This window comes from Camelus dromedarius, chromosome 10 (assembly GCF_036321535.1).
Source record: "Camelus dromedarius isolate mCamDro1 chromosome 10, mCamDro1.pat, whole genome shotgun sequence".
Classification (NCBI taxonomy): Eukaryota; Metazoa; Chordata; class Mammalia; order Artiodactyla; family Camelidae; genus Camelus; species Camelus dromedarius.
This window is the reverse complement of record NC_087445.1, coordinates 59,900,290-59,925,762: the sequence shown is the minus strand read 5'-3', so window position 1 is coordinate 59,925,762 and position 25,473 is coordinate 59,900,290. Positions and strand designations below refer to the sequence as shown.

General features: G+C 45.7%; 1 protein-coding gene across 2 annotated transcripts in view; it reads right to left on the bottom strand.

Moving 5' to 3' along the window:
• The window catches only part of SNX30 (sorting nexin family member 30), a 90,518-nt gene that overhangs the window by 13,188 nt on the left and 51,857 nt on the right, over positions 1–25,473 (bottom strand). For both annotated transcript variants that reach the window (XM_010988554.3, XM_031450216.2), the window contains 5 exons: positions 25,215–25,325; positions 17,929–18,087; positions 15,657–15,852; positions 14,015–14,214; positions 5,578–5,664 (listed from right to left, as the gene is read on the bottom strand). In XM_010988554.3, the coding sequence (XP_010986856.1) occupies positions 5,578–5,664; positions 14,015–14,214; positions 15,657–15,852; positions 17,929–18,087; positions 25,215–25,325 (753 nt within the window). The remainder of the gene's footprint in view (positions 1–5,577; positions 5,665–14,014; positions 14,215–15,656; positions 15,853–17,928; positions 18,088–25,214; positions 25,326–25,473) is intronic.

Sequence of the window (25,473 nt, the reverse complement as noted above, 5' to 3'; positions counted from 1 at the left end):
ATCTCTCATGAGAATTTCCACTACAGAATACGGGTTGCTGGATTGACGGGAGAAGGGTATTGTGGGAAGAGATGAGGCATTTGTGTGTGCTGGAGAGCAGGATGGTAATGTAAATTCACTCAACATTCATTTAAAAATGTATTATTAAACTCTTTCCACGTACCAGGCATCTCTCAGCCCTACAGTATAAATCTCTACCTAAGTTTCCTTCTTGGAGCTAGGCTGGAGATGTCACATTATCTGTTCCCATGATGATAGTTGGTTAATAAAGTCCTCCCAGATGTAAGTATGGCAGACATGATCCCAAGATTCGGGGGAGAGGGGTTCCCAGCTGCTGGGGAACAGGTGTCAAGGCCAATGACAGAACCAATTCAAGATGGTCGTCTTCTTGGCCATACGGCGCTAAGGGAAACAGTGCTGTGTGAATGACAGCTGTATCAATCCCCCCAGCCCCAGGGAAGCCAGAGATCAGGCTGGGAACCTCCAGTTTCAAGCAACCTGGTCTTTGATCCCCATGAGCCATACAAGTATTTTCATTTTCTATGTGAGCTGTGAGAGGAAGGAAAGTTGAGAAGAGACTGAAGCAGGGTAAAGACTGAGAAGAGGCTACTGAATTTGGCAAACTGGAAGTCATTGTTGCTCAGAAAGAATGCTGCTTTTTTTTTTTTTTTTTTAATAAATAAAAAGGAACAAACTTCAGAGAAGGCAGGTGAGGAGGGCAAAGTGCGTGCAGAGGATGCACGGAGAGCAGACACGGGAAACAGAGGAGCTGTGAGCCCACCTGCGCGGCGGCTGAACGGACTAGCAGACACATGGACTGAAGAGCCAACAGAAGGCCGCCCAGACCCTCTCCCCTGGTCCCTCCAGCAGTCACCCATAAACGCTAATTAAGCCGCAAGCGTCCCCCTCAACGAAGCAAGGACTGCTGCAAGCCCTCGTAGAGGGGATAAAGGGCTCCAACTTTGGAGCCAAGCCAAACACATCTGGGGTCCGATTCCAGCTCCCCTGTGTGTTAGCTGTGGCGTGAAGTCCTGTAATTCCCCTAAGCCCTGGTTTCTGTAAAATGGGAACGACCACACTGATAGAAGGTCATTGTAGGAATTAAATAAGGGAGGTGACAGAGTCCTGCCCTTCTGGGGCTGAACAGTGTGGCTTTCAAAGCCAGATTTCAATCCTGGCTGCCATGGAGAGAACTGGGAATCAGCAGGCCTGTCCTCACTCATCCAAGGTACCTGGAAACAACAGACCCCCCCCCCCCCAGAACTCTCTGCTCTGTCGCAGGTCCCTGTTAAGAAGCCTCCTGGTTTCCATCTGCCTCTTTAGAACTAGAGTTCCTGCTCTATGCCACATCCTCCCGCTCCAGGATGTTCACCATCCTGGTGGTTATAAGAGCTTTCAAGAGGTTTGTCCGAGTGATCCCAAGCGCTACCTCCCCTCCCCACTGGGTACCCTGTCTTCTGCACCACCCACCTCTGACCGCCCACCTCGCCCAGTGGTGACTCCCTGCCTCCAACAGCCTCTTCACCTGGCTCTGAACCCAGTATAAGGTGACCAGTGGGTCAGGGCCTAAAATAGCCCTTCTTTTGAAAAGAAAAAAAAAAACAACTTTTATAAAACACTCTCTCTTAGCATCCCCTCTTTTTTATTTTTTGAACCAGCAGCATGTGACTATATTAGCATTGAAGAGTCCAGTGCAGAACAGAGTAAAACATGTATGTTCCCTCCATGGTTTACCCTCATGTTTACATTAGATTATGTGGCTTCCCGTCCAGTTTTAAATGCAGCTCCTCAGCCTCTCTTTGTTTCTAGTAATGATTCTGACATCCTCTGTAGCTTCTAAGGAGGGGAAAATTCTCAGATTTCCCCAAGTCTGTGGTCCTAACAGATGCAGCAGAAGGCAGCCAGTCCCCTAATAAGTAATTTCTCTAACCTCAAGATTAAAATGAGGAAAGCTTTTAAGTCTGCATAACCAAAGCTCCACCTGCATGAGAATAAGCCAACTCAGAGTCTGTTGAGTTTCCTCAACCTCAAAACAAAGCAAAACTTGAAATTCTAGGATACAAGCATTTTCCCTCAGCTCTAGGGGCCACGGGGCTTTGTCCAGCAGCTGGAACCCCAGGGCTCACTCCTCTGTCCTCAGATGCCCACCCCAGCATGCAATCAGCGAGGGCCATGGAGACCTGAAAGGCCCTTTCCTTCTCCTGGGCTATGGAGAAGTGATCAGATTTTGCTACCTCCCCCTGGCTTCACAAAAAATCAACTCCCCCTCATCCTTCAGAGTAACTTCTCAAAACAGCACCTCAAAACAAAGTAAGCCCCTAGACTTCCTCAGATCCAGACCCAGGGCCTCCCCTGGGAAAACTCCCTCTTTGGGTGGTAATCCTCTCCCTCCCTGCAGCCCTGAGGTGGACCTGGGAGCAATCTCACTCCTGAGACAGTTTCTACCGGGTGAGTCCTGGGTGGAGAATCAGCCCCAACCCACTTCCCGATACCTTGGCATTTTTCACCAACAGCGGCTCTGGAAGGTGAAGCCCAAAACATAAAACAAAACAAAGCACAACAAAATCTTAAGCTGCTCATTTCCTACAGCAGGTCTCTCCCTGCTGATGGGTGGTCAGGGACGATAGGCTTTCAGAAGGCATGGGGTAGTAGGAGACATTAGCACACAAGGAAACAATGCCCCCAGCCAGGCAATCAGGGAAAAAAAAAAAAACCAAAACTTTTAATTAAAAGCAACAACAACAACAAAACCCATAAGTGGCAACAAACTCAGAGAACAAAGCTCCCCCGTTCAGCATTCCTACTAGAGACAGCAGGAGCTAGTGCGGAAAACAGGACCCACCAATGAAGCGTCTGTGCTACATCAGACATAGATCTTTACATCTTTGCAGCAATCACGAGCACAAATCCCACAAAGGCTAATGAGCAAACCAGCCCAAGCTGGGGGACAGAGCTGAGATTCAAACCCAGGGCCATTTGATTCTAAATCCTGTGCTCTGTCTACCAAACCATGGTCGACTTGGACAGGCTGCCAACCAAGCCCTCCTTTGCCCGCTGAAGCAGCTGTTGCCCCAGACTGGTGGCACAATTTCTGCTGCCCCCACCGTTAGAGCACACTCACGGTACCACTGTCATGACAGCTCCATTTTTGTTGTTAAATATCCCAGTTGCTAAACAAATAGCGAAGTTAACGCTAGTGTGGCGCAACATCCCACCAGAAGGAGTGCAGACAAACGCTGCTTCCCTGTGGCGTGCTAAGAGAATGTGGGCATGTTTGGAACCCACTGGTTGGTCTCACTGGCTGGAAAGAAACCCTTCTCCCTCTTGTAAGACCTCTTGTGGCCAAGAGAATGAGTTGTACAGGTAAGTGATGCTCCAGGGAGGTGAGAAAAGCAGCAGTAGGAAGATTTCCACACCAACTGGGAGGAGAAGTCACCCAGCCAGCAGGAAGGACAGCACAGGAGGTGGGAGCCCCCACAGCTCAGTGGGGTGGAACTCAGGAGCCAGAAACAGCTGTTTCCTCTGCTCCATCTGCTCCGAGGCGGTGTGACCTTCCGGCAGCCAGCAATCCAGGGCACATTTAACTCAGCCTAGTAATTCATAACCTTCAGCTCCTGTCTTTGGAAAGGAACCATCCCATGTAGGGCTGAACATACACTAAATGACAAAACCAGCTGCTGGGAAAGCTTGCGCTCAGTGCTGAGCAGGTACGAATGCTGAGAGGTCTATCTCAGCGACATCTTTTAAGTACAGGATCCTCAGCTTCCAAACGAGGCTAGGGGTAGAACCCGCTGTCTCTCCTTCCCTCCCTAGCCAGGAAAAGTGGCTTCCATGTTTATACCTGGAAGTTAAATTGTTAGAATGAATTTTTTTTAAATATATAAACACAGTATTCCATGTCATTCCTTTAATGAGACTGAGACGTGGGCCCAGCAGGTGGCACCTTGTTCCAGAATATCACAGGGACAGAGAGGAACTAGTCAACAGGACAGGCAGCTGAAGACAGAGGGCAGCCCTGCACACGGCAGTGTTTCCATCAGGGCCTTCCTCATGACACAGGGATGGAGGAAGGCTGACAGCCTGAGGCAAGATGAACAAAAGCCAGGGTGCCTCGCTCTCTGGCCAAGTCCCAGCTGCATACACTGGGCCAATGACAAGAGTCCCAGTCCTACCCTCTGACTCTCCAAGGATGCAGGTGGCCTTCACCCTCATGTGGGGATCGCCATGGTGATATGTGAAGCAACGCAACAAGCATGGATTGTAGCCCACTGCGTCCAGCACGTAAGATGAAGACATTTGGTACCAATCAAGCTGGGCTATTTACTGGGCTATACTTTGTGCCTCCTTTCCTCACCCAAGAAATGGGGAAAGAACAATGCTGCCCCCTCGGGCCTCAGGTGACTGCTGTCGTGATCATGTGAACAGTTAATATAAAACAGTACTACAGAGAATCAAGCTGTGCCACTTCTGAGATTTGGGTTCCACATTCCCAAAGCTGGTTCCATCTGGTACATTTTCGCAGAGCGGAGGCGGCCGCGAGAACCAAGGTGGAGGAAGACAGACCAAGAGTTCTGATGTCAAACTACTTCCCTGAACCCTGGGCCCCTGCTATTTATCTTGCTAATAACATCCCTAATAATACACCTTCCAACCACAATCAAAAAGAAGCAGAGTAACAGAGTGGTGGCCGGCAGGGCTCTGATGTCCGGCTGCAGGATGCAATTCCAGCCCTGCCACTTGCTGGCTGTGTGCTCTTGGGCTCTGTTTCCTCATCTCACAAATGGGAATAATCATGGCACCTAAACCACACGATTATTTGGAATAACTGAGATAACATAAAGAGCTTAGCACTTTCTAAGCACTTGCTTGTTGGCTATTAATACTTCTGTTTTTAATCCTGGCTGGGGGGAGAGAAGGGCAACATATGAGAGTGATGAATATGACAGCCACATTTTTACAGTTGTGATCCTCTGTCCAGACCCAGAGCTGGAGCTGGAGAGCATCAGGAAGGAACAAGCTAGACCAGGGTTTCTCGAACTTCCTGGCAAAGGGCCACTTTTTGTTGGCTTGTTTGCCCAGTCCAACCATGCTGGAGTCCCCCTACGCATAGCCAGGACCCAGCTTGCACCACACAACTCCCACGCTAGCTTGACGACTCTCATCTTGCATGCTCAACGAGTATCACATTGCTGTGAAAGTTCTCCCTCAGCTCCTAGGCCTTTCTCATCACGGGCTGGTAACAGTCCACACAGCACCCTTCGAGAACACTGACTAGACTGCTCTTCCCCTTCCTCCCCAGTCCCACCTCAGAGAGACAGGAACTGAGGATGAACGGCAGGGCTGGAAATCTTAAAAAACAAACAAAAACCAAAAACACCCCAGGAAACAGCAGGAAACTCACCTCCAAGTGCACATTATAACGGCATAAAAGGGAGTAAAAAGAGGAGACCGGCATCAGCCCCGCCCAGCTGGCTCTGACCCCCTCGGTCACTGTTACGGATTCACTGGGCAGCAGCAGGTTGGCACCACCCTCTGCCCGCCCGGCGCAGCCCGCCCTCTGCAGGCAGCTGCCCTGACCTTGGGCCGTTCTTCCTTCCTCACGGCCACGGCTTCCAGTTTGGCTTCGTACTCTGCTTGCACTTGGTCCCGCTTCTTCAGCACACTCTGTGGGAGGGAGAAAGGGGAAGCATGAACACAGCCGTTGCCTCCTTACCCTGTTCCTCCCGAAAGCATGATGCCAGACCCAGCTGAGTGCTCCTAGGACAGTCTGGCCAAGGTGCGAAGACACAGGCTCTGGAGGAAGCAGGGGTGGAGTGGGGAGAGAGGGAGAGCCATCCTCAGAGACTGAGGTTTCTAGGGCGGTAACTCAGCCTGGCCAGACGCTGAGGGTGACGGAATCCCGGGGCAGGTGGGGGGGAACAGTGCCCTCCCACAGGCACGCTGGTGAGAGGATGCCCGGTGTCCCCTTGGGCACAGGCAGCTCGGCTGTGCTGAGATGTGGAGCTTGGCAGGTGACAATGCAGGACTGTTAATAGAAAAGTCTAAGTCAGGAGTTCTTGTCTCTTTCATTCATTGACTTGATCCCTGAAGGGCTGATTTGCTCATTGATCCACTGCCCAGTTATTTGTGCTCCACTCTGAGCCAGGTATACAAAGAGCAAAGAGATTCAGCTCGTACGTGAGGGGTTTTGGCTAGGGGAGAGGTGCAGACGTGGTACGAGGCTGCATGTGCTCAAAGAGCCGTTTACAAGGCCAGAATCCCTGGAACCATGCAGCCAGCCTGTGAGAGTGAGTGGTCAATGGGCTCAGAGAGCCCACCTGGGTGGGACCAGGGTGAGGCAAGCCAGGAGCTCAGGATGCAAAATTTAAGGGGACACTCGCTCTTGGGTCTATGCGAGTACAAGGTTGGCACCTGAGCCTGACTTTCCCTAAATCTGTTCCCTGGGCGCCTGCCTCCCTTGCCTCACCTACTCCTGGCCCTGCCACTGAGACCTCACCGGGGAGAACAGAAAAGCCTGCGGTCGACACTCTAAAAAGCGTCTATTTCATCCAAGGGTTTCTTTTAGTAGAATCACAAATGGCAAACCAAGAGTGAGTGACAAGAACTTTCTTTCCCACTAACTCACAAGATACAAACTGCTCTGAGAGTTTCTCATCTCACACTTTCCCCATAGGGCCCTCCCAGCAGAGCAGAGAGTCCGGGCGGGAACAAGCCACTCCCTGGCTAAGCAGTAGGTACCTTGAGTCCCTACAATGTGCTGAAGGGTGATGAGTGACTGAATCATTGAGAACCTTCTAACGGAAGGTGTCAACACAGGGAATCTCAAGTGTCCCCTAAGTATTTACTTGGAGAAGTATTTTACCACGAGCAGAGCAGGAAATAAAATTTGCAATAGGCTTAGTTTCTTATCGTTTGCCACTTAGCTTTCTCCTGGGTGCTCTGAAGTTCCCTCCCCACGCTCATCAACCTCTGAGCAGGAACGCTTAGGTGCTGCTCACTAGAACTTTCTGCCATGATGGAAACGTTCCGTCTAGTACAGGGGCCACCAGCCCCACATGCCGACTGAGCTTCTGAAATGTGGCTGGTGTGGCTGAGGAACTGGATTTAAATTTTTACTTAAATTTAACTAATGTGAATTTAAACTGAAATAGCCAGCTATGGCAAGTGGCTGCCGTATCGGACAGGACAAATCTATAAAGTGAAAACAAAAGAATGAAACATCAGGGATCCTCTCTGGATTTCAGAGCCCAGAAAGCATTCTAAATCTACTGGTTTGGTATCAGCAGTAGTAAAAATCATAACCTCTGCCCACGAGAAATAGGCACATGATGCCATCCACGGGGACACAAACGTGGTTCCCTGGGGGCCAGTGGGACAACAGATGGCGGGACCGGCTGGAATCCTTATCACCGCCGAGCACTCCTGTCACAGGACGCCTCACATCTTACCGGGAAAGCACACGTGTCCAGGCTAGGAACGGGGTTCTAGGAACGAGGGTGAGTTGTTCCGGTGACACACCCCATTAATGTGGCAAGGACCTCACACCCAAAGCTAGAAATGCTCTTAAAGCAGCGCCCTGGAACACAGTCAGCAAGGTGTGGCGCCTCCTGTCCCTCGTTCTACTCCAAGTCTCCCTGTTGGGGTTGCCCAGGCCCTAGGCAGGGAGGGATAGGGCGACGAGCCCTGTCATCGCCACTCAGCTAAATCAGCCGAAATGCACCTCCTCACTCTACCCCCAAGATTCAGCCACACACCCTCCCACACTGGGCTCGGGCCTTGCCAGGCCCAGAGGAGAGGTACGGCCTGAGTCCCCTCAGCCCCTGCGACCCCAGCCTCAGCTGGAGCACCCAGAACGCTGCCTTCCCTTGCAGCCTGACTGCAGGGTTTGTGCTAACATCCCTGCCTCGCTGGACAGCAGGGAAAACTTGCAACAAGAGCTCATAACAACCCTGCAGGAGTGACAGGGTGCTGTCCCCACTCTATAGGCAAGAACACCCAGGCACCGTGGAGGGACCTGGCTGAGGCCACACTGCTGGCTACGAGCACAGGGTGACTCGCTCAGGGTAACTCACTCGGGTTTCGGTCGCTGCATTCGAGGACAGCACCTTGTTTCCCAGCCTGACTGCAGTCCAACTGCAAGAAAGGTGGGGAGAGCTGTTTCGAACCAAGATAAACTGTTGAAGACGACCACCCTCGCTGGGAGCACGCGAGCACACCATGGGTAATGGTTTGCAGGAACCGGCCTCCCGCCCCAGCCAGCACAGGCTCTGCCGATAAAGCTGGCCAAACTGGCCTGTAGATGAGGGGGCCGGAGCCTGCAGCAGGGTGCACGGGCCAACATGCTGAGGCAGCAGCTGCAGAGAAGCCCCTCTACTGCCAGGCGTGACATGCAAATGATGCTCGCCGTCTGAGCTTCTCACAGAAATTCACATGGTCTCTGATTCTGACAGACACCAGAAATCAAAAAGGGGACGTACACGCAGAGATTTCCGTTCCACTCTGCGTCCCTCTGCCCCTCATCCGTCCACACAGCCACCCTCCCCCGGTTGCTGCCCTGCCTTCACAGTTCCTCATTGCTTCACCCAGGTGCTGTGGATACAGCAGAGAGAGAACTCACAAACCCCGCCTTCATGGAGCTTACGTTCTAGAGGGGAGGCCGGCAGCACACAAGTGAAATGTACCCATACACAGCCGATAAGGCAGTGCTGGGTGCCCAGGAGGAAAAATAAAAGAGGAAAGGAGGCTGTAAAGTACTGAGGGCTTGGGAGATGGTGGAATTATCCACAGGGTCGCCAGGCAGGGCCTCGATGAGAAGGTGACTGACTTTTCATTAAAGACGTGGAATACATTTCTCTCAAAACACCATTTTTTCATGTAGAACATTTCATCACAATTTCAAAATGGTCCTAGTAATCTGGAACTTCACTACCCTTCTTTTCAAATGCAGAGGAAAAATGACTTGTTTCTTTCACAAATAAACTTCAAGGAAAAATAAATAGAGGGGGAGGGGGTTTTAAAATATTAAGCAACGTATGGATTTTATTTATATCCCAATTTGGAAAAGAAACTATAAAAATAGAGTCCGAGACAAGTGGGGAAACAGAACACTAACTGGATATTTGGGGAAATATCAAGGAAAAAATCAGTTTAGATGTTGATAATAATGAGGTCCTTTTTCTTTTTTAAAAGAATGCTCGGTATTTTGGAGATATGTACTAAATATTTTTGTGTGAGATGATGTGATGCCTGGGATTTGCTTTAAAATAACCCAGGGATTGGGGGTTGGGACCGGGTGGGAGGAGAGCTGGAACGAGAGGGACCATGAGTGAGCGACTGCTGGAGCCGGCTGATGGGCAGGAAGGGGACTGTTACACTCTCACTCTGCTTTTGGGTGTTTGCATTTTTCCATAATAAAAAAAGTTAAACAATAGAAACAAAATACCTGTCATCCAAAGTGTCTACATTACAAACTAATAACAGCCATTAAACAAAAGTGTTTGGAAGTCAGATCACAGATAAAGTCCATGGTTTGGCTCTCAATATCTGCACTGGGTTTTTTTCCAAGAAAGTGTCACAATGGTCAGTATCAACAGTAAAGCCCAACACCCAGGAAACAGGAAAGTCTCCACCCCAGCACTCATGCCCACATCTTCCCCTGGTGAGGCTGTGGGCTCACAAACGTGGAGGAGGAAAAGGCAGTCCAAAAATAGCCCCCGTGCAACTGGTCAGCAGCAACCAAAAAGCCTCCTCAGGTCCGGAAGGATTTTAAGCACCACATCTTTTTGTAAGAGGGACATTAGGACGCAGGGTTGGGAAAGTATGTCAGAGCAGCAGGAACAGCTCGGCCACACGTAGAGAATTACAGTACAGAATGGTTCGTACTCTGGTACACCAAGGGCTGACAGTCCGAAAGACTCAAGGGAAATCCGTGTAGAATAATGAGTGTTCAGTAATAAAGTAGCTCAAATGAGAGTAAGAATCAAACACCCAAAACAAAACAAAACCTAGACTCACAGATACAGAGAACAGCTCAGGGGTGACCAGAGGGAAAGGGAATGATGAGGAAGGCTACGGAATGGGTGATGGGGATCGAGAGGTGCAAAGCTCCACGTGTAAAGTAAGTCAGGGGCTGAAACGTACAGCATGGGGAGTATGGTCACTAACACCATGCTGACTTAGCAATGGTGATGGAGGGTAACTAAACTTATTTTGGGGATCATTTCACAATGTATGCAAATGTGGAATCACTATGTTGTACACGTGAGACTAATATAATATTGCATGTCAAATGTGCTTTAATTTTTACAAGATACTTTTATTTTAAAAAATTAAAATACTTGAATTAAAAAAAAATTTTTTTAACACCGAGCATAGTTCTGTGGCCTGTCTCTGGAAACCCATCTAGGACATCATTCTCCTACAGGCAGGAAAGTGGGCCTGCACTTGGTCCTGGGGACATAATTTCTGATTAAAGGACTGAACTTAGGTTGCCCCTTTCAAAATGCTCCTTTTTACACATTCATTCTATGGAAGACAGACCACCTCTGAGTAACATGTTGGTCATATTAAAACCACACATTTCCCCCTGGTCTTAAAAGATATTCGTTACAGAAAATTAAGAAAATAAAGAAAGATATGGAGAAGGGGGCAAAAAAAAATCACCTGTGATCTCATCTTTCAGGCACAACCAGTAACACATCTTGTCTTTCCCTCCAGCCTTTTCTCTTGAATGACTCCTTTGATGCCCCCTCATTTCTCTGTTTTCTCTTCCTTTTATGCTTTTCAGATGTTGGATATTATGGTCTGGGCCTCTCATTTTTATATTTTTTTTCTCTCCACTCCTCCATCTATCTTTTTGTTTCCCTTTATATGTGATTTCCTTAACTTTTAACTCTTCTATATATACACTTTTTTTTTTTTTTATCATGATCTTCATTTCCATGAGCTCTTTGTTTCTCTGGATTTTTTCAAATGCTTGTTTTATGACTGTGACAGCTCTTCTCTTTCTGAAGATATTAATGATTTTTTTCCCCCTGGAAATTGTCTTCTCCCTCAATGATGCTTCACTCTGTATTTTCTTTCCTCTTTATATTTATCTGATATTCATATTAGAACTTGCCTTAAACATTTGGTGACCCTTATCTGCACACTCACCCCAGGGGAACACTGAGAGACTGGCTGAAAGCTCTCTGATGAGGGCTTGTTGGCGGTTCTCAGCAGGGATCCTGCTGGGTCATTTCATTGAGGACCCCCCCACCCTTCCCAAGGTCAGTGTATTCTAGTCCCTTCTCCCAGCCTTTTGAGATTTCCTGAAAGGCTCTTCTAATCCCTGCAGGGATGGTATAAAGCTGAGAGCCAAGCAGAGGAAGACGACTATGAGTTTCAACATTGAGTAACATTTTGCTTTTTTTTTGAAGGGAGGTAATTAGATTTGTTGCTGTTGTTGTTTTAATGGAGGTACTAGGGATTGAACCCAGGACCTCACGCATGTTAAGCACAGCTCGACCACTGAGCTACACCCTCCCCCACGTTTTGCTTTTGATTTGGGGGATTTTAGCCCCCACCCTCCACTGTGCCTGGTGTCTCTTGGTCCAGAGACGCTCCTATTTTTTTTTTTTTAATTATTATTTTTACACCTTCAGTTCTGTCCGAGTGGAGAAGGGACAGGGGCCCCTGTGTGAGAAAGGAGGACAGAGCTGGAAGCTCTACATGCTTCTTAAACAGACTCCCGACTAACCCTTCTCTGCAGCTCTTCTCTCCCCCAGTTCCAGAGGTACTTGGTGCTGCCAATTCTTGAACTTTCTGAAGGATTCCAAGGAGTGAACCAGGTGGCCTCTTAGTTTCCCCCCACAGTCAGCTTCAGAGGAAGCTGTTCTGAGTCACCTGAGTCCCCATCACCTCTTGATTTGCTCTTTAGTTCCTAATTGTGCTACTGTTTCCCTTCCCGTTGCTCTTTGTCTTTGTGAACTTGTGCCTTCGAAAAAGAATCGTTCTCATGTCATTTTGGTTTCATGAAAAAGAGGAACTTTAAATATGTATTCAGTCGGCCATGACTGGGAATCTCAGAGTTTTAATTTCTATATTTTTCTGATTTTTTAAAAACACTTGAGATCATCGTGTACATTTCTACATCCTGATTCTTCATGTTTTCAAGAAATGAGGCCCTCAATCTATAATCACTTTTGTTCAGGAAGGAGGACTTTCCTCTCCCAACTCAGTCTTCAGAAAAATCTTTTTAGTTTTTGAAAGGCACCGGAAATGGGCAACCTAAAGCATGGATGAGTCATTGGCGCCACCTTGTGGCCCCTGAAGGGAAAAGGTGGGCAGGCTGAAAAAAAACATTTGGCAATTAAATAACCAGCATTTGAAAAAAGCCATCCTGGAACGTGTTCAAAGTATCTCCAACTCAAGGACAAACTGTCTTTAAACCTAAACATCTGTAGCCATATCTCACACCTTTAATCACAATTAGCACTGACTTTCATATTATTAAATCCGATGGCTACTGTTAATCACACTTTTTCTAAAAAACATTTCTCCTGGCTTCACTGAGGTTAATTCTCTACTTTTTTTTTCCCCCTCCAACTACACTGACCATTCCTTCTCGGGCTTTTTTCTACTTGTTCCTCCTCTGAATTAGGTGCTGGACCACTAAATATTGCCAGTGCCTCAGGAAGCAGGTCTGGATTGCATTCACTGTGTCATCTCCCTCGCTCTCATAGATTTACATGCCATCCAAACACAGATGACTCCCACATTTCCATTCCCACCCTGAACTAAACTCATCACCAGCCGCCATGGCATCTTTAATGACTAACAGGCATTTTTTAACTCAATATGACCAAAACAACTTGATTCCTACCTCCCCAATCTGTGTCACCCCAAACTTCCCCATCTCCATAAACAGCATCGCTATCCACACAGTTGCTGAGGCCCAAAACCCAGGAGTCACCTTCAATGCTCCCATTTCTTTTCTCACATTATTACAGTCTAATTGGTCCTTCATACAAAATATATCCCAGTCCACTTCTCCATCACTGTAGCCTGTAGTCCAAGCTCCACCACCTCAGTCGTTGGCCACTTGGCTCCCTGCAACGGTCTCCTAAGGGTCTCCGGACCTCCACTCTCTCCCCGACCCGTTCTCACTGCAGCGCTAGCTATAAAGTAAAAGCTGTGTCCTGCCATTCCCCTGCATGAAACCAAACAGCTTCTCTTCCGTTCCTAACAACAAAATCCAGACCCTTACCAACCATGGCCCTTAAGATAAGAGGATGTGTCCTGTCCTTTACTTATCCCTTTGACCTCCCCTCCCGCCACCTGCTCCCTTGCTCAGCTGGCTCCACTCACACTGGCCTCTGCCTTACCACCCACTCTTCCAAAGCTCACCTCACTAGTGGTTCATCAAGACCTCTGAGATAAGCATGCCCTTTGACCTGTAGATAAACCTGTCTCTTAAAAAAGTAACATGTTACAACAGTCATAACATCTGTAAATGTTCTAAACGTACCACGCTGTCAACTTCGATTAAATATTTGACAACCCTTCTATAAATGAGGCAGTGTTGGGTATAAGGAATAGGGCCCTTCCATAACTTCCTTAAATAAAGCTTTCCCGACTCTTGGCCTGGTCCCAGTGACACCAGGACTCAAAAGGCATTGCCAGGACCTTGCTTCAGACTCTACCGTGTCCTCTCCCAGCCCATTGCTACTGCAATTACATTTTACACACACACCTTGCACAGGATGTGAAATCCCAGATAGGGGCTCCCCTGCAGAAGTCTGCAGGGTGCTTAACTTGAGTTCTGGGCCTGAGGGTGACTTTGGTACCCCTCCCTCTCAGGCACTGTTCACTCCACAGCATCCCTGGAACACAAGTCTTCAACCATCTTTCTAGTACAAGCCGTCCTCACTGTTCACTGCGCATGGTCCACCTTTTCCACCTGGCCTGGTAACGACCCTCTGGGCTTTCTGGGCTTCCCCTCTGCCCCAAAGGGAACAGAATGTGCCCAGCTTACCTTCATGGAGTCAGAGTATAAAATATATTCCCTGAGCACAGGTAGAAAGTCTTCTGTCATGTCATCCGTCAGCTCTTCCAAGGCCGCAGAGCAGTTGCCGATGCAAGCTGACACGCCCTCCAGGGGTTCGGCCAGCTCCCCCTCCAACGCGCTCCACGTGGAGTACACCGGCCCGTATTCTCTCAGCTCCACGAGGTACTCTAGAAGGGGAAGAGAAACCAGTCAAGCCCTGGCTGGGCAGCACTCGCTGGTCTTACTGACTCAGTAGCCGCTGCGGCCAAGAGCTCTCTCCATCAAGATGTGTTTCCTGGGCCGTTCACGGGTCAGACACGCTCTCGTGTAAACGCAACTCTGCTTACAACAGAATGCCTTTTAATCTCTGAGAGCTGACGTTACAGCTGTTACAGCTAACACGGTGACGTCAATCCGTCCTCCCCCACAGTGGGAATGTCATGCCTCTGGATAATGGGAACCACAATACATTCTGGGGGGAAATGGTAGGAGCTACATCCACCAAATGTCTTCAGAGAAAACCACTCACCTACCCATTCAGTGAAGCAGTATTTTAACAGGCAATGGAGGTGGAGTTTCATACAGGTTTAGGGGGAATGTTTTTAAAAAGGAAAAAAAATCAATCACAATGGAAAAAGAATGGAATTTTAGTAAACACTTGATACAAGAAACGTAGTCTTACGTAGGCAGGTTCACTTTCTCCCTCAAGGGTCACCCTAACACATTGGTTCCATCAGAATTTACCCAACACAGTCTTTAGGTGTGGATGGTACCTAAGGCTATCTCCAAAGCCTGCAGGCCCCCCAGGATATCAGCAGTGGGTAAAGGAGAATTAAAGCACAGGAAACAAGAAGAAAATGTTGATTGATTTCCCTCCACAAAGAAAATCTGGCCCACCATTTGTCACCAGGATTCTTGCCATGACAATATAATGTCATTGCCATTTCTCAGTAACCAATGGATGGCAAGCACTGGAGAACCCTTTCCTATCACATCACATGCCAGTATGACCATTAACAGCGTTCAGGTCTGCCTGGCCTCCGTGTATGTGAGAAGACAAAAAATACGGAAAAGCAAGTGGCCACAAGAAGGGTGGGGAGGAAGTGATGGCGACAGCCAGGAAGGTTAAAGAAAGGCCTCATGACACCCAGGTCAGGAAAAGTGGGTTTGCAGTGAAGCAGGCGTGGGGCAGGTGAGTCAGTTTCAAGTCTGAAGGCTTGTCAGGATCATAACTTTGGCAAACCCAGGTCACCATGCTGTCCTTTTGAACCATCTTCTGCTTGGTAAATTTTCATTCTTATGAATGAAGGGAAGTTGAGTCATTATCTCCACTTTTAAAGCTAAAGTTAAGAGAGATAAAAGTGGAAAAGCCTAAAGGCTCAGCACGGTGGTTGGCCACGGGGAAAGCAAACACAAGGATGCGGTGCAGGGCATGGGGCGGAGTGTGAAATTATACTCCGGTCACACAACCTCCCCGACTCCTGGTATTTACTTATCAGTTTTACAGGTAGGACGTAGCCTGGTTCTGCCACTTCACCGCTTCTGCAGAGTGATTCTGCTTGGCGCACATGAACGCCATTCCTGCAAACGTGGTCCCCGGGCCTGATCAAGACCTTGGCAGAGAGCTCACCTATTTCTTCCTTGATGATCCGCTGGGCTATTCGATCAATCGTCCCCAGCTTGAGTGCAAACGTGTCTAAGTACTCGCCTACGGCTGCGAACTCGAGGGGCCGACTCCTCAGCTTGTAGCCGCCGGTGACGTGCTTGACCGACTCGCCCACTCGAGTCAGCAGCGCCATCCCTTGCTTCTTATAGGCGTTCAGGTCCTAAGGATGACACGTGAACAAACAGACTCAAAGGGCTCAACCTGTCACGTGGCCGGGGCTCAGCAAACCGGCTTCTGCAGGAGGACTCAGAAAGTAAGGAGCCGGGCGCGGTGAGGACCCAACCACTCTCCTTGCCTGCACAACCACACGCTCGCACGCCGGTGCCTTTACACCCAGAGCTTCCACCGGGGCCGGACTCCTACCTTCCCCATCGGGTCCACTCACCTGAGCATGCTTTCCTTTAAACACGCTGCTGAAATACAATTTTTTAAAACCTCTGCCCCCTGCTGAAATTGAAAGTGTTCCTTTCTCCCATGCAAAATATCCAAAATTGTCGGCCAAGTTATTCAAGTCGTGTCAAAAGACTGGGGGACGGGGTAGCGGAGACGGGAGTTATTGTTTAGTGGGTGCAAAGTTTCAGTTTTACAAGATGAAAAAATTCTGGGGATTAGCTGTACCATAGCATGAAGATACTTACCACCACCAAACTGTACACTGTAAAATGGTTAAGATGGTAAGTTGTATGTCAAGTGCATTTTACCACAGTTAAAAAGAAAAAAAGAAAAAATGGGGTTATTTAATGCATTTGATTGAGCAAGTAAAATGGAACTTAGGGCTAGAAGGCGCTTTGTTTAAATGAGCCAGCTCCCCTGTCCTCACTCACATGAAGTTGGATTTGATTAAGACATTGAGGGTTTGTTTGTTTTTTTAAATCATTTCCTGCTGCTTGGCCCACAGATTCATATCACACACACACACACACAAAACCTTTCCTACTTATTCTTGACACAAATTCCTAATGACCAGGGGTCCAAGCTTTCTCCCTCTTCGTCTCTCTGTTCAATAAAAATGGCAGAACTTGAGGGCCTGCCTGGACCATGGACCTGTGATCTGGGTGAAACAGTGGGCTGCACTTTTGGAGAACAGGGTGGATTTACTTTGCATATACACTGAAAGAACTCCTCCCGAGGATCAGTTCACCAGGAAATACTTATTTTTCAAAAGAACACAAGTTTGACCTGTAGGGGAAAAGGCTTCCAGGAAAAAAAAAGAAAAAGAAAAAGAATGTGAATGTCATCAAGGAGACTAAGTGCCCACTGAGATTTGGGGGAGAAACAACACACCATGAAGGACTTGGCCATGTGGTTTTTACTGCCTAGAGAACAGCGTCCCCTCTAAAGTCTTTACGTCAACTGATGTGATCTGTGCTGCTCAATTTCACCATTTTGAAAAAGAAAGCTGGAAAGTACCTGGGCCAAACTTGGAATGAACGACCTCTGGCCTGAATATGAGAACATGACACATGAAACTGAACAGGTGGGGCAGGAGGGAAGCTGTCGAGAGTCTGAACACAAAAGCCCATTTCTGCAGACAGTTGGAGGTGAGCACCTCAGGGTTTTGGGCCAGTTCTGCTGGCACTGAAGTGCAGAGGGAAGTTGGTGGATGGCCAGCTGGAGTCCGATACACAGACTCTGGCAGCAGTGTAGGCCCTGAATATTTCCCTGGCAAATTCTCAGGAAATGCCACCCCCTCCCCCATAGGGACTTGGTTGAGGGCAAGTGATGCGGGACTACTCTTGTGTCAGGCCATCTGATACCAAGGGAAACAGTGCCCGGGTGCCACACAGGCCCAACTTCACAGCCTAGCGATGCCACCTCACCTACTGCAAACGTCCTGGACTTGGGTTTCCTCATATGTAAAATGGGCTCCGAGTGAACACCCACAGGTTCTCGTGAAGAACGTCCTGACCAAACACTCAGTAAGGGTCCCTCCCGTCAGCGCCCTCTGCTGCTCAGGATGCCCTCAGCAGGTAATACTGCTAATAAGTGTTTAGGGAAAGTGAAAATATTATAACTTCTCCTGCTGCTGCAAGGGGGTGTTTCCTCTAAATTCTACCACGGGAACCACGCCAGTGCAGATGGGCAGCAAAAAAAAAAAAAAAAAAAAAAGAGCAATTCTATGACACCATCAGGGGCCATTCATGAAGGTGGCTCATGAGAGAACAAAACCACTTTTAAGAAAGAAGCCAAAGAATGCTAATTTGGGGGGAGGGATACGGATGAATTCTGTCCTCACCTTAGCAGTGAGGAAAACGTGAAAGTGTTCATTGAAGGAGAGCACAGGATGATCCGTAATTCTTTTCAGGAATTTATCCAGAGCCTTTCTTCTGGTCTCCACAAACTCCTCTGAAAAACGATCCACAACACCTTTCACTACAAACTTCTCAGGAAGTGGCTACAAAGACATGAAGAAAAACATTCAGAGTAACTGATGAGAAGGTGCAAAGAAAAACCACCAGGCTAGCTCATAATTCCTAGGACCCATGTCTCAAGAACAATCTTTCTTTTCTTTTTTTCCCTTTTTTTTTAAAGCTTTTAAAAATTGAAGTATAGTTCTGTAAAACATTATAGGAGTTATAGGTGTACAATACAGTGATTTGCAATTTTTAAAGGTTATACTCCTCTGATAGTTATTATAAAATATTGGCTATATTCCCTGTTTTGTACACTATGTCCTTGCAGCTTATTTCACACCTAATAGTTTGCACCCCTTACCCTCCTATCCCTATATTGCCCTTCTCCCCTCTCCTCTCCCCACTGGTAACTTCTAGCTTGTTCTCTGTATCTGTAAGCCTGCTTCTTTTTTAAGAACAGCTTTTCTTTACCGGTCAGATCTTTATATAGTCATCAAGATAAACATTTCTGAAAGATACCGAAGGAGAAAATCACAACTACCCTGTCAATTTTATAATGGGAGAAATAAAATACTAGCATGTAGTCTCTGGAAGACACAGGAAACAGTACTAAAGCATCCAATAGTACGGTTATCTTTACATCGCTTGATGCACAGATGATATACCGGGAACGCTAGGGCAAGATAAGAAAGACAGCCTAAGGAGAGAAGGCGGAAAACATTATCCACACAAAAAATTATTTAAACATCTTAAGATTCTAAGCCCAGTTCAAGGGGTAAAAATTTGGCGAATGAAAAAATAAGTATGTTAGGGAAACCCATGTATCTAAAAAACACCTTTTTTCTAAGCCAGTTTGCTAAAAAGTTCTTAATAATGTAACTTCCTTTATTCCTTACTCAAACAAATTTCTCTTTCACATTTACTTTGAGTCAATATTGTGGGCAATTTAAAACTACCTGACTTTGAGCTTTGACCTATTTCCATAGCAGCTTGATTAAAAGGCCTTCCCCATTGCTACCACCACAGGGAAAGAGTGTCTGCTAATGCACAACTTGAAAATGTTTTCATTAGGAAATATTATAAAATTTTACATTAAAAAATGGGCAAATGAGTGGAGGACGGTATAGCTGAGTGGTAGAGCACATGCTTGGCATCCTCAAGGTCCTGGGTTCAATCCCCAGCACCTCCTTTAAAATAAATAAAAGAAATAAATGAATAACTAAACCTAATTACCTCTCCCCCAAAATAAAAAAATAAATAAATAACAAAAACAAAACCTCAAAAAACAAAAACAAACAAAATGGGCAAATGATCCAGTAGACACTTCTCCAAAGAAGATATACAAACGACCAAATGCACATGAAAAGATGCTCAACATCATTAGTCATTGGGGAAATACAAATCAAAATTGAAGCCACCACCACACACCCACTACGATGACCATAATAGAGACAGCAAGAGACAGAGACAGAGAAAGACAAGAAAGGAAAGAAAAGAACAAATGTTGAGGAGAATACAGAAAAACTGGAACAAGCATTTAAGCCTGCAACCTCCTTAAACACTATAATATGGCAATAAAGGGTTGTTTTTTTTTTTAAGTTATAAACCCTCAAGCACACACACACACATAAATGTAGAAATAAGATACAGGAACAAGGAGGTAGGCAACCCCTAACAGTGGAATCCTAAGCACTTAAGAGTGGGCAAGCCAAGAAGCCACCCAGATTAATAACATAAAACCTTTCAAATATTTAGAAATTGCAACACCAGCACCCTTGGAAACGAAGCACGTAGGTATGAGAGAATTGAACAGCCGCCTAGACTTGAAATAGCTTTGGAAAGTCCGTATGTTTTAGGTCTCAAGAACCAACACTCTACTGGGTGCCACCTTAGCCTCCATGTCTCAGGTCGCTGTAGAGAACATTCCCCTTTCCGAAGCTAACTATTCCATCTGTGGCCTTGCTCCCTTAGCTCACTACCAGGCGTCCACTGTGACCTGTTAATTACACTTCCTCTGCAGCGTGCCTTTAGCACCTCCGCCTCACCTGGCTCTATCCTGAGTCTACGAAAAACATGGTTGGTGCTCTTTCTACCTGGAAAACAAACAAATCTCCCTCTCGATCTTACATCTTCTGCTCTTCTTCCTGTTTCATTCAATCTTTTTGAAAAGAATCATTTATCTTTACTTTCTACTCTTTCCCTTGATCTCTTAATCCCCAATCTTCTTTTGCCCCAAAACAAACCACCTTTGGTGCTGCCTTCAATGCTGCTTTTCTCTGCCCTATCCCTGACTAAGGCAGAAACCACTCTTTTCAAGATGATCAACGACCTACTAGTTACCAAATCCAGTGGGTGTTTTTCTGTTCCGATCTCTGGAATCCTGTCATGCACGCTCTGATTTGCTTATGCTGAAGAGGACTCAGGAAATAGGCCTAGTGAGCAAATAAGTAGTTAGGTGTGTCTCATTGAACATAACAGATAACCTTCTGAAAAGAGTTATCCATTCTTCAGATTTCATACACTGAACTTGATGTTCAGTGAATCAGGGAAGCTTGCTATTGAAAGGAACGCTGGGGTGAATCCTTCTGCAAACAGAATTTCCTTCTGTAATAAGCATTACTATTGTCCAGTGTCCATGGCTTCATAAATTTGTTTCTTCCTATTTCAAGCCTCCTTAAAGGGGCACACCTACTCTCTGCCTCACCTTTATTAATTACCTCTGGGTTGTTTATGCATAGGAATCTGGGTTGCTGGTAAAATCAAGGGCAACTATACTCTGTAAATGAAATAATATGAACAAAGAGCTCAACACAGCTCCCAGCTCATGGTAGATGTCGAACGAATGCCAAGTATTTGTATTAATTTGCAAATACAGAGAAGAGAAGGCAAAGAGGGGAGTGGACTAAAGGGTGGAAATTTCATATATCTTTTAAGCCAAAAAAAATATTTTAAAAAATCACCTGGAATACCATTTCACATGCACTAGGACAACTATAAAAGGAAAAAAAAAAAAAAAGGAAAAGAACAAGTGTTGGCAAGTATACAGAGGAATTGGAATCCTCATACATTGCTGGCGGGGATGTAAAATGGTAGTCACTGGGGAAAAGTCTAGCATTTCCCCCAAAACTTAAACACAGAATTACTGTATGATCCAGCAATTCCACTCCTTGGCATATAGCCAAAATAACTGAAAACAAGTGTTCAAACAAAAACCTGTACAACAAATGTTCACGCAGCATTATTCACAATGTTTGGGCTGGGGAGACAAGCGAATGGGAAGTGACTGCTTAATGGGTGTGGAGCTTCTTCCTGGGGTGATTAAAATGTTCTGGAATTAGTGGTGGTGACTGCAAAACTCTGAATGTGTAACAAAAGCCACTGAATTGTACACTTTGGTGAATTTTATGTTATGTGAATTTTAACCTGAATTGAGGGGGAAAAAAAGATGTAACAACAGAAGCAGATGTCAGAGAGAAAGGAGATGCTATGCTGTTGGTCCTGAAGATGGAGGAAGGGGCCTGAGTCAAGAAATGCAAGTGGCCTCTAGAAGCTGGAAACGGGAAAGAACAAAGTCTCCCCTTGAGCCTCCAGAAGGGATACAGCCCTGCCTACATCTTGATATGATCCCCTGAGACTGATTTTGGACTTTTGACCTCTAGAAGTATAAGATAAAAAATTTTGCTGTTTAAGTCACTTTAAAAAAAAAAAATCACCTGATCAGGGATGCAGGAAAGGGTAGGGACAGAGAGGAAACAAGCTGATAAACGCTGAAACTGGGTGATGAGTACATGAGGGTTCACTGCAATCAATCTCTCTACTTTGGTATGTTTGACATTTTCCATAATGAAAAGGTTAAAAAAAAAACAACTATATATGAGTATATATGTTGGAACCTACAAAAAAAAATCCTATCTGCAGAGCTTGCAATAACGCACTAAATATTTTAAGGTTTGATCTTAAAATACTTACATTTTTATAGCACTTGGTACTTTGGTAAAGCACTTTCACATATATTTTATATTAATTTATAAGAAAGTATTTTATAATCTATGAAACAAAAGTATTGTCATTGAAAAGCTATTTCTGGGTGGGAAATTTGGATAAAGATTTCAATTGCTCAATCTCTATATGTATAATTTCCTCTTGTCAGCATTTTAAATGGCTTCTTTTAGCAGCAGCTTCCTTTAATAACTCAGTGGTAGACTGGATGCTTAGCATACATGAGGTCTTGGGTTCAATCCCAGTATCTCCGTTTAAAAAAAAAAAGAATTTTTTAAAAAGTCCTTTTAAAAAATTACTTCTTCTATGCAATTCAACAAATATTTAGTGCACATTCACTACATGACAGGACACTAATTGCGTTGCACATTTACTGGGTCTTCATGTGACAATAAACTCCGCAGAGCAGGAGTCGCCTGTCCATCTTACAACCCCTCACCTTCCCAGGGCAGTAAAAAAAAAAGCCTAGTAACCTAGTAACCAACGAAGTCGATTATTAATAACAGATAGATACTTCCTAGCAAAACTGCTGTAAAACAAATTTCTTTGGGGGAAAAATAAGTCTGACTTTCATGCTTAAGTCAGAGATGCTCTCCTAAATTAAATCTCTCTCCACCCCAGGTATGTACTAAGAATTTATGAAGAAATTTAAGTCCCCATGTGCTTCCACAAGTACCTTCTACTCATTGCTTCTACCCAGACCATAGAAAACCAAACTTAAAGATACTCTTGATCCACCGTGGGCATTCTGGAGGCTTCCATTCTTTTACAGTTCGGGCTTCAGTGTATATGCATGAGTGCTACCATGTTTCACCAGCAGGTGTCGCTGTCTAACCTTTGATTTTTAAGTACGGAACTTCAAATACCCCTCATTGCCAGGAGGTGGTGTGGTTTTTTGTTTGTTTAATTGAAGCATAGTCAGTTTACAATGTTGTGTCGATTTCTGGTGTACATCATAATAGTTCAGTCACACATATACATACATATATTCGTTTTCATAATCTTTTTCATTATAGGTTACTACAAGATATTGGATACAGTGCTATATACAGTATACATTTGTCATTTACTTATTTTATATATATATAGTAGTTAGTATCTGCAAATCTCAAACTCTCAATTTATCCCTTCCCACCCTCTCCCCCCTCTGGTAACCATAATGTTGTTTTCTATGTCTGTGAGTCTTTTTCTGTTTTGTTAGTAAGTTCATTTGTCTTTTTTTTAGATTCCACATATTAGTGATATCATATGGCATTTTTCTTCCTCTTTCTGGCTTACTTCACTTAGAATGACAATCTCCAGGTCAATCCATGTTGCTGCAAATAGTATTATTTTATTCTTTTTTATGGCTGAGTAATATTCCATTGTTATCCAGTCAGCTGTGTGTAACTCTTATGCACAGTGTGGGCTACACATAAAGAGCAACTTCCTTCCAAACAGCACAGCATGGGGAGGGAGAGAAGAAAGAGTAACTGTGCAGTGGAGAAACCTGATAAGTACTACCTCAAGTCAGGCGATCCAGGTAAGCATCCACAGTGATAGGCATGGTGGTAGCATGTACCCTTGATACAATATGATGAGAATGGCCCTTTACCTCTGTGCTTTTCCTCCTCAAAACACACTACTCCAGGCTAATCGTGAGGAAAACATCAAATAAATCTCAACTGAGGGACACTCTACAAAATGCCTGACTGGTACTGTCCTCAAAATTGTCAAGGTCATCAAAAACAAGGAAAGCCCAAAAAACTGTCACAACCAAGAAGAGCCTGGAAACAAGGAGACATAACCACTAAATGTCATGTGGTAAGTGGGATGGGACAAGGAAAAGGACATTAGGCAAACACTAAGGAAATCCAAATAAAGGACTTTAAGTTGATAATAAGGTACCATTACTGGTTCACTATTTGTGACAAATGTGCCATACTAATATAAAATGTTAATAATAAGCAAAACTGGGTGTGGGGTCTGTGGGAACCCACGTACTATCTTCGCAATAGTTCTGTAAATCTAATACTGCTCTAAAATAAAAAGTCGATTAAAACTTTTTTCCATTAGCTGCCAATTTTGCCAAATTAAGATTTTTTAAGGAATAATTCCAACTGCTTAAAAACTATCGTCTCTTTTTTGGCAGGTTTTTAAGTGATCAGAAGATAGAAAAGCAAAACTCCAGGCTTGGAGAGCGGAGGGGATGCGTGATGGGGGGGGAGGGGTGTGTGTGGCAAAAATAACTCCGGGAGACCCCCTGAGAAAGACAGAGCCCCAGACAAGACCCATCGCTCCCACCACAGCACTAACGACACAGCTACTCTTGCCTCGAAAACCAGGGAAACTGCTGGAGTGTTCATAGCAGACTCAGCCTCTTCCTACTGCGGGGGGAAGACTGGAAGATGCAGTGGTAACAGGAAACCTGGCGGCGCTAAGAAGTTAACCGGCAAAGGTTTCTACTAAAAGATAAAGCTCTGCTGAAGAGTTTTATGACCCAAATTGCCCAAAAGCCCCCAAAGCCCAAGAACTATCTAGGGTCTAAACAGTTATTATTTATACTTTAAAAAAAAAAAAAAGGTCAAAGTACGCAACATGTATGTTGAGTTAAGCAGTTCTTTAAACTTTGTTTCCTCTAGTTTTGTTTTTTTAAATGTGCAGATAAAGTGACAGATAAATATTATGCTGCTTCAGTAAACAGAGGTAGGTGGCCCTGGGGTTTGTTTTTTAAATGAAAAGCTGTGGTTGAGTGGATCGTGTGCTAGATTCCTGTGGCCCGAATTACCCATGTCTAAAGAAAGCCCAGCCAGCTGTAAGCTGAGACATCTTTCTCCACCTGGTGGCAGTTATCCAAACCTCAAGAAGAGTGTCTAGGAAGGGTGGAAGAGACGGTCTTGAAAGAGGCAGCAAAGGGAATTAGGACTCTGCACCTCAGAAAATTAACTGTCATAATGAAAGTGAACATCTACCCCAACTCACTCAAGAAATCAGCATACTACATAGCAAATCAGACCCAAACCCAAACCACAGCATCCGTAAACATGTTTCATGTGCATCTGGTGGGTGAATTTGGCATAAAAAGCCAGATAGAGTCTGCCCATAATTAAGGTGGAAGGGCTGAGTGAACGGCGTCAGGAGACAGAATGCGGGACGAAGCAGGAAGGAGCTGTCCTGACTTAGTACCTACGGGAATGAGATGAGTGGGCTGGGATTCTTCCAGTTTGTTCCTCAACCAGTCGAAATCCTGGTATCTTCGACGAACAGAATATTCTGGCAGGTCAAACTCCACCCGAGTGCTCTGCAAATGGGGAGAGTGGAACAAAATGAGGGTAAGGGAAGAGTAACACATCTTGGCAGAAGGGAAGGAAAAAACTCTCTGAATAAATCTAACTGGGCAAGAACAAACTTTCCTTCCACCAAATGCACCAACCCAATGGCAAGGTTTA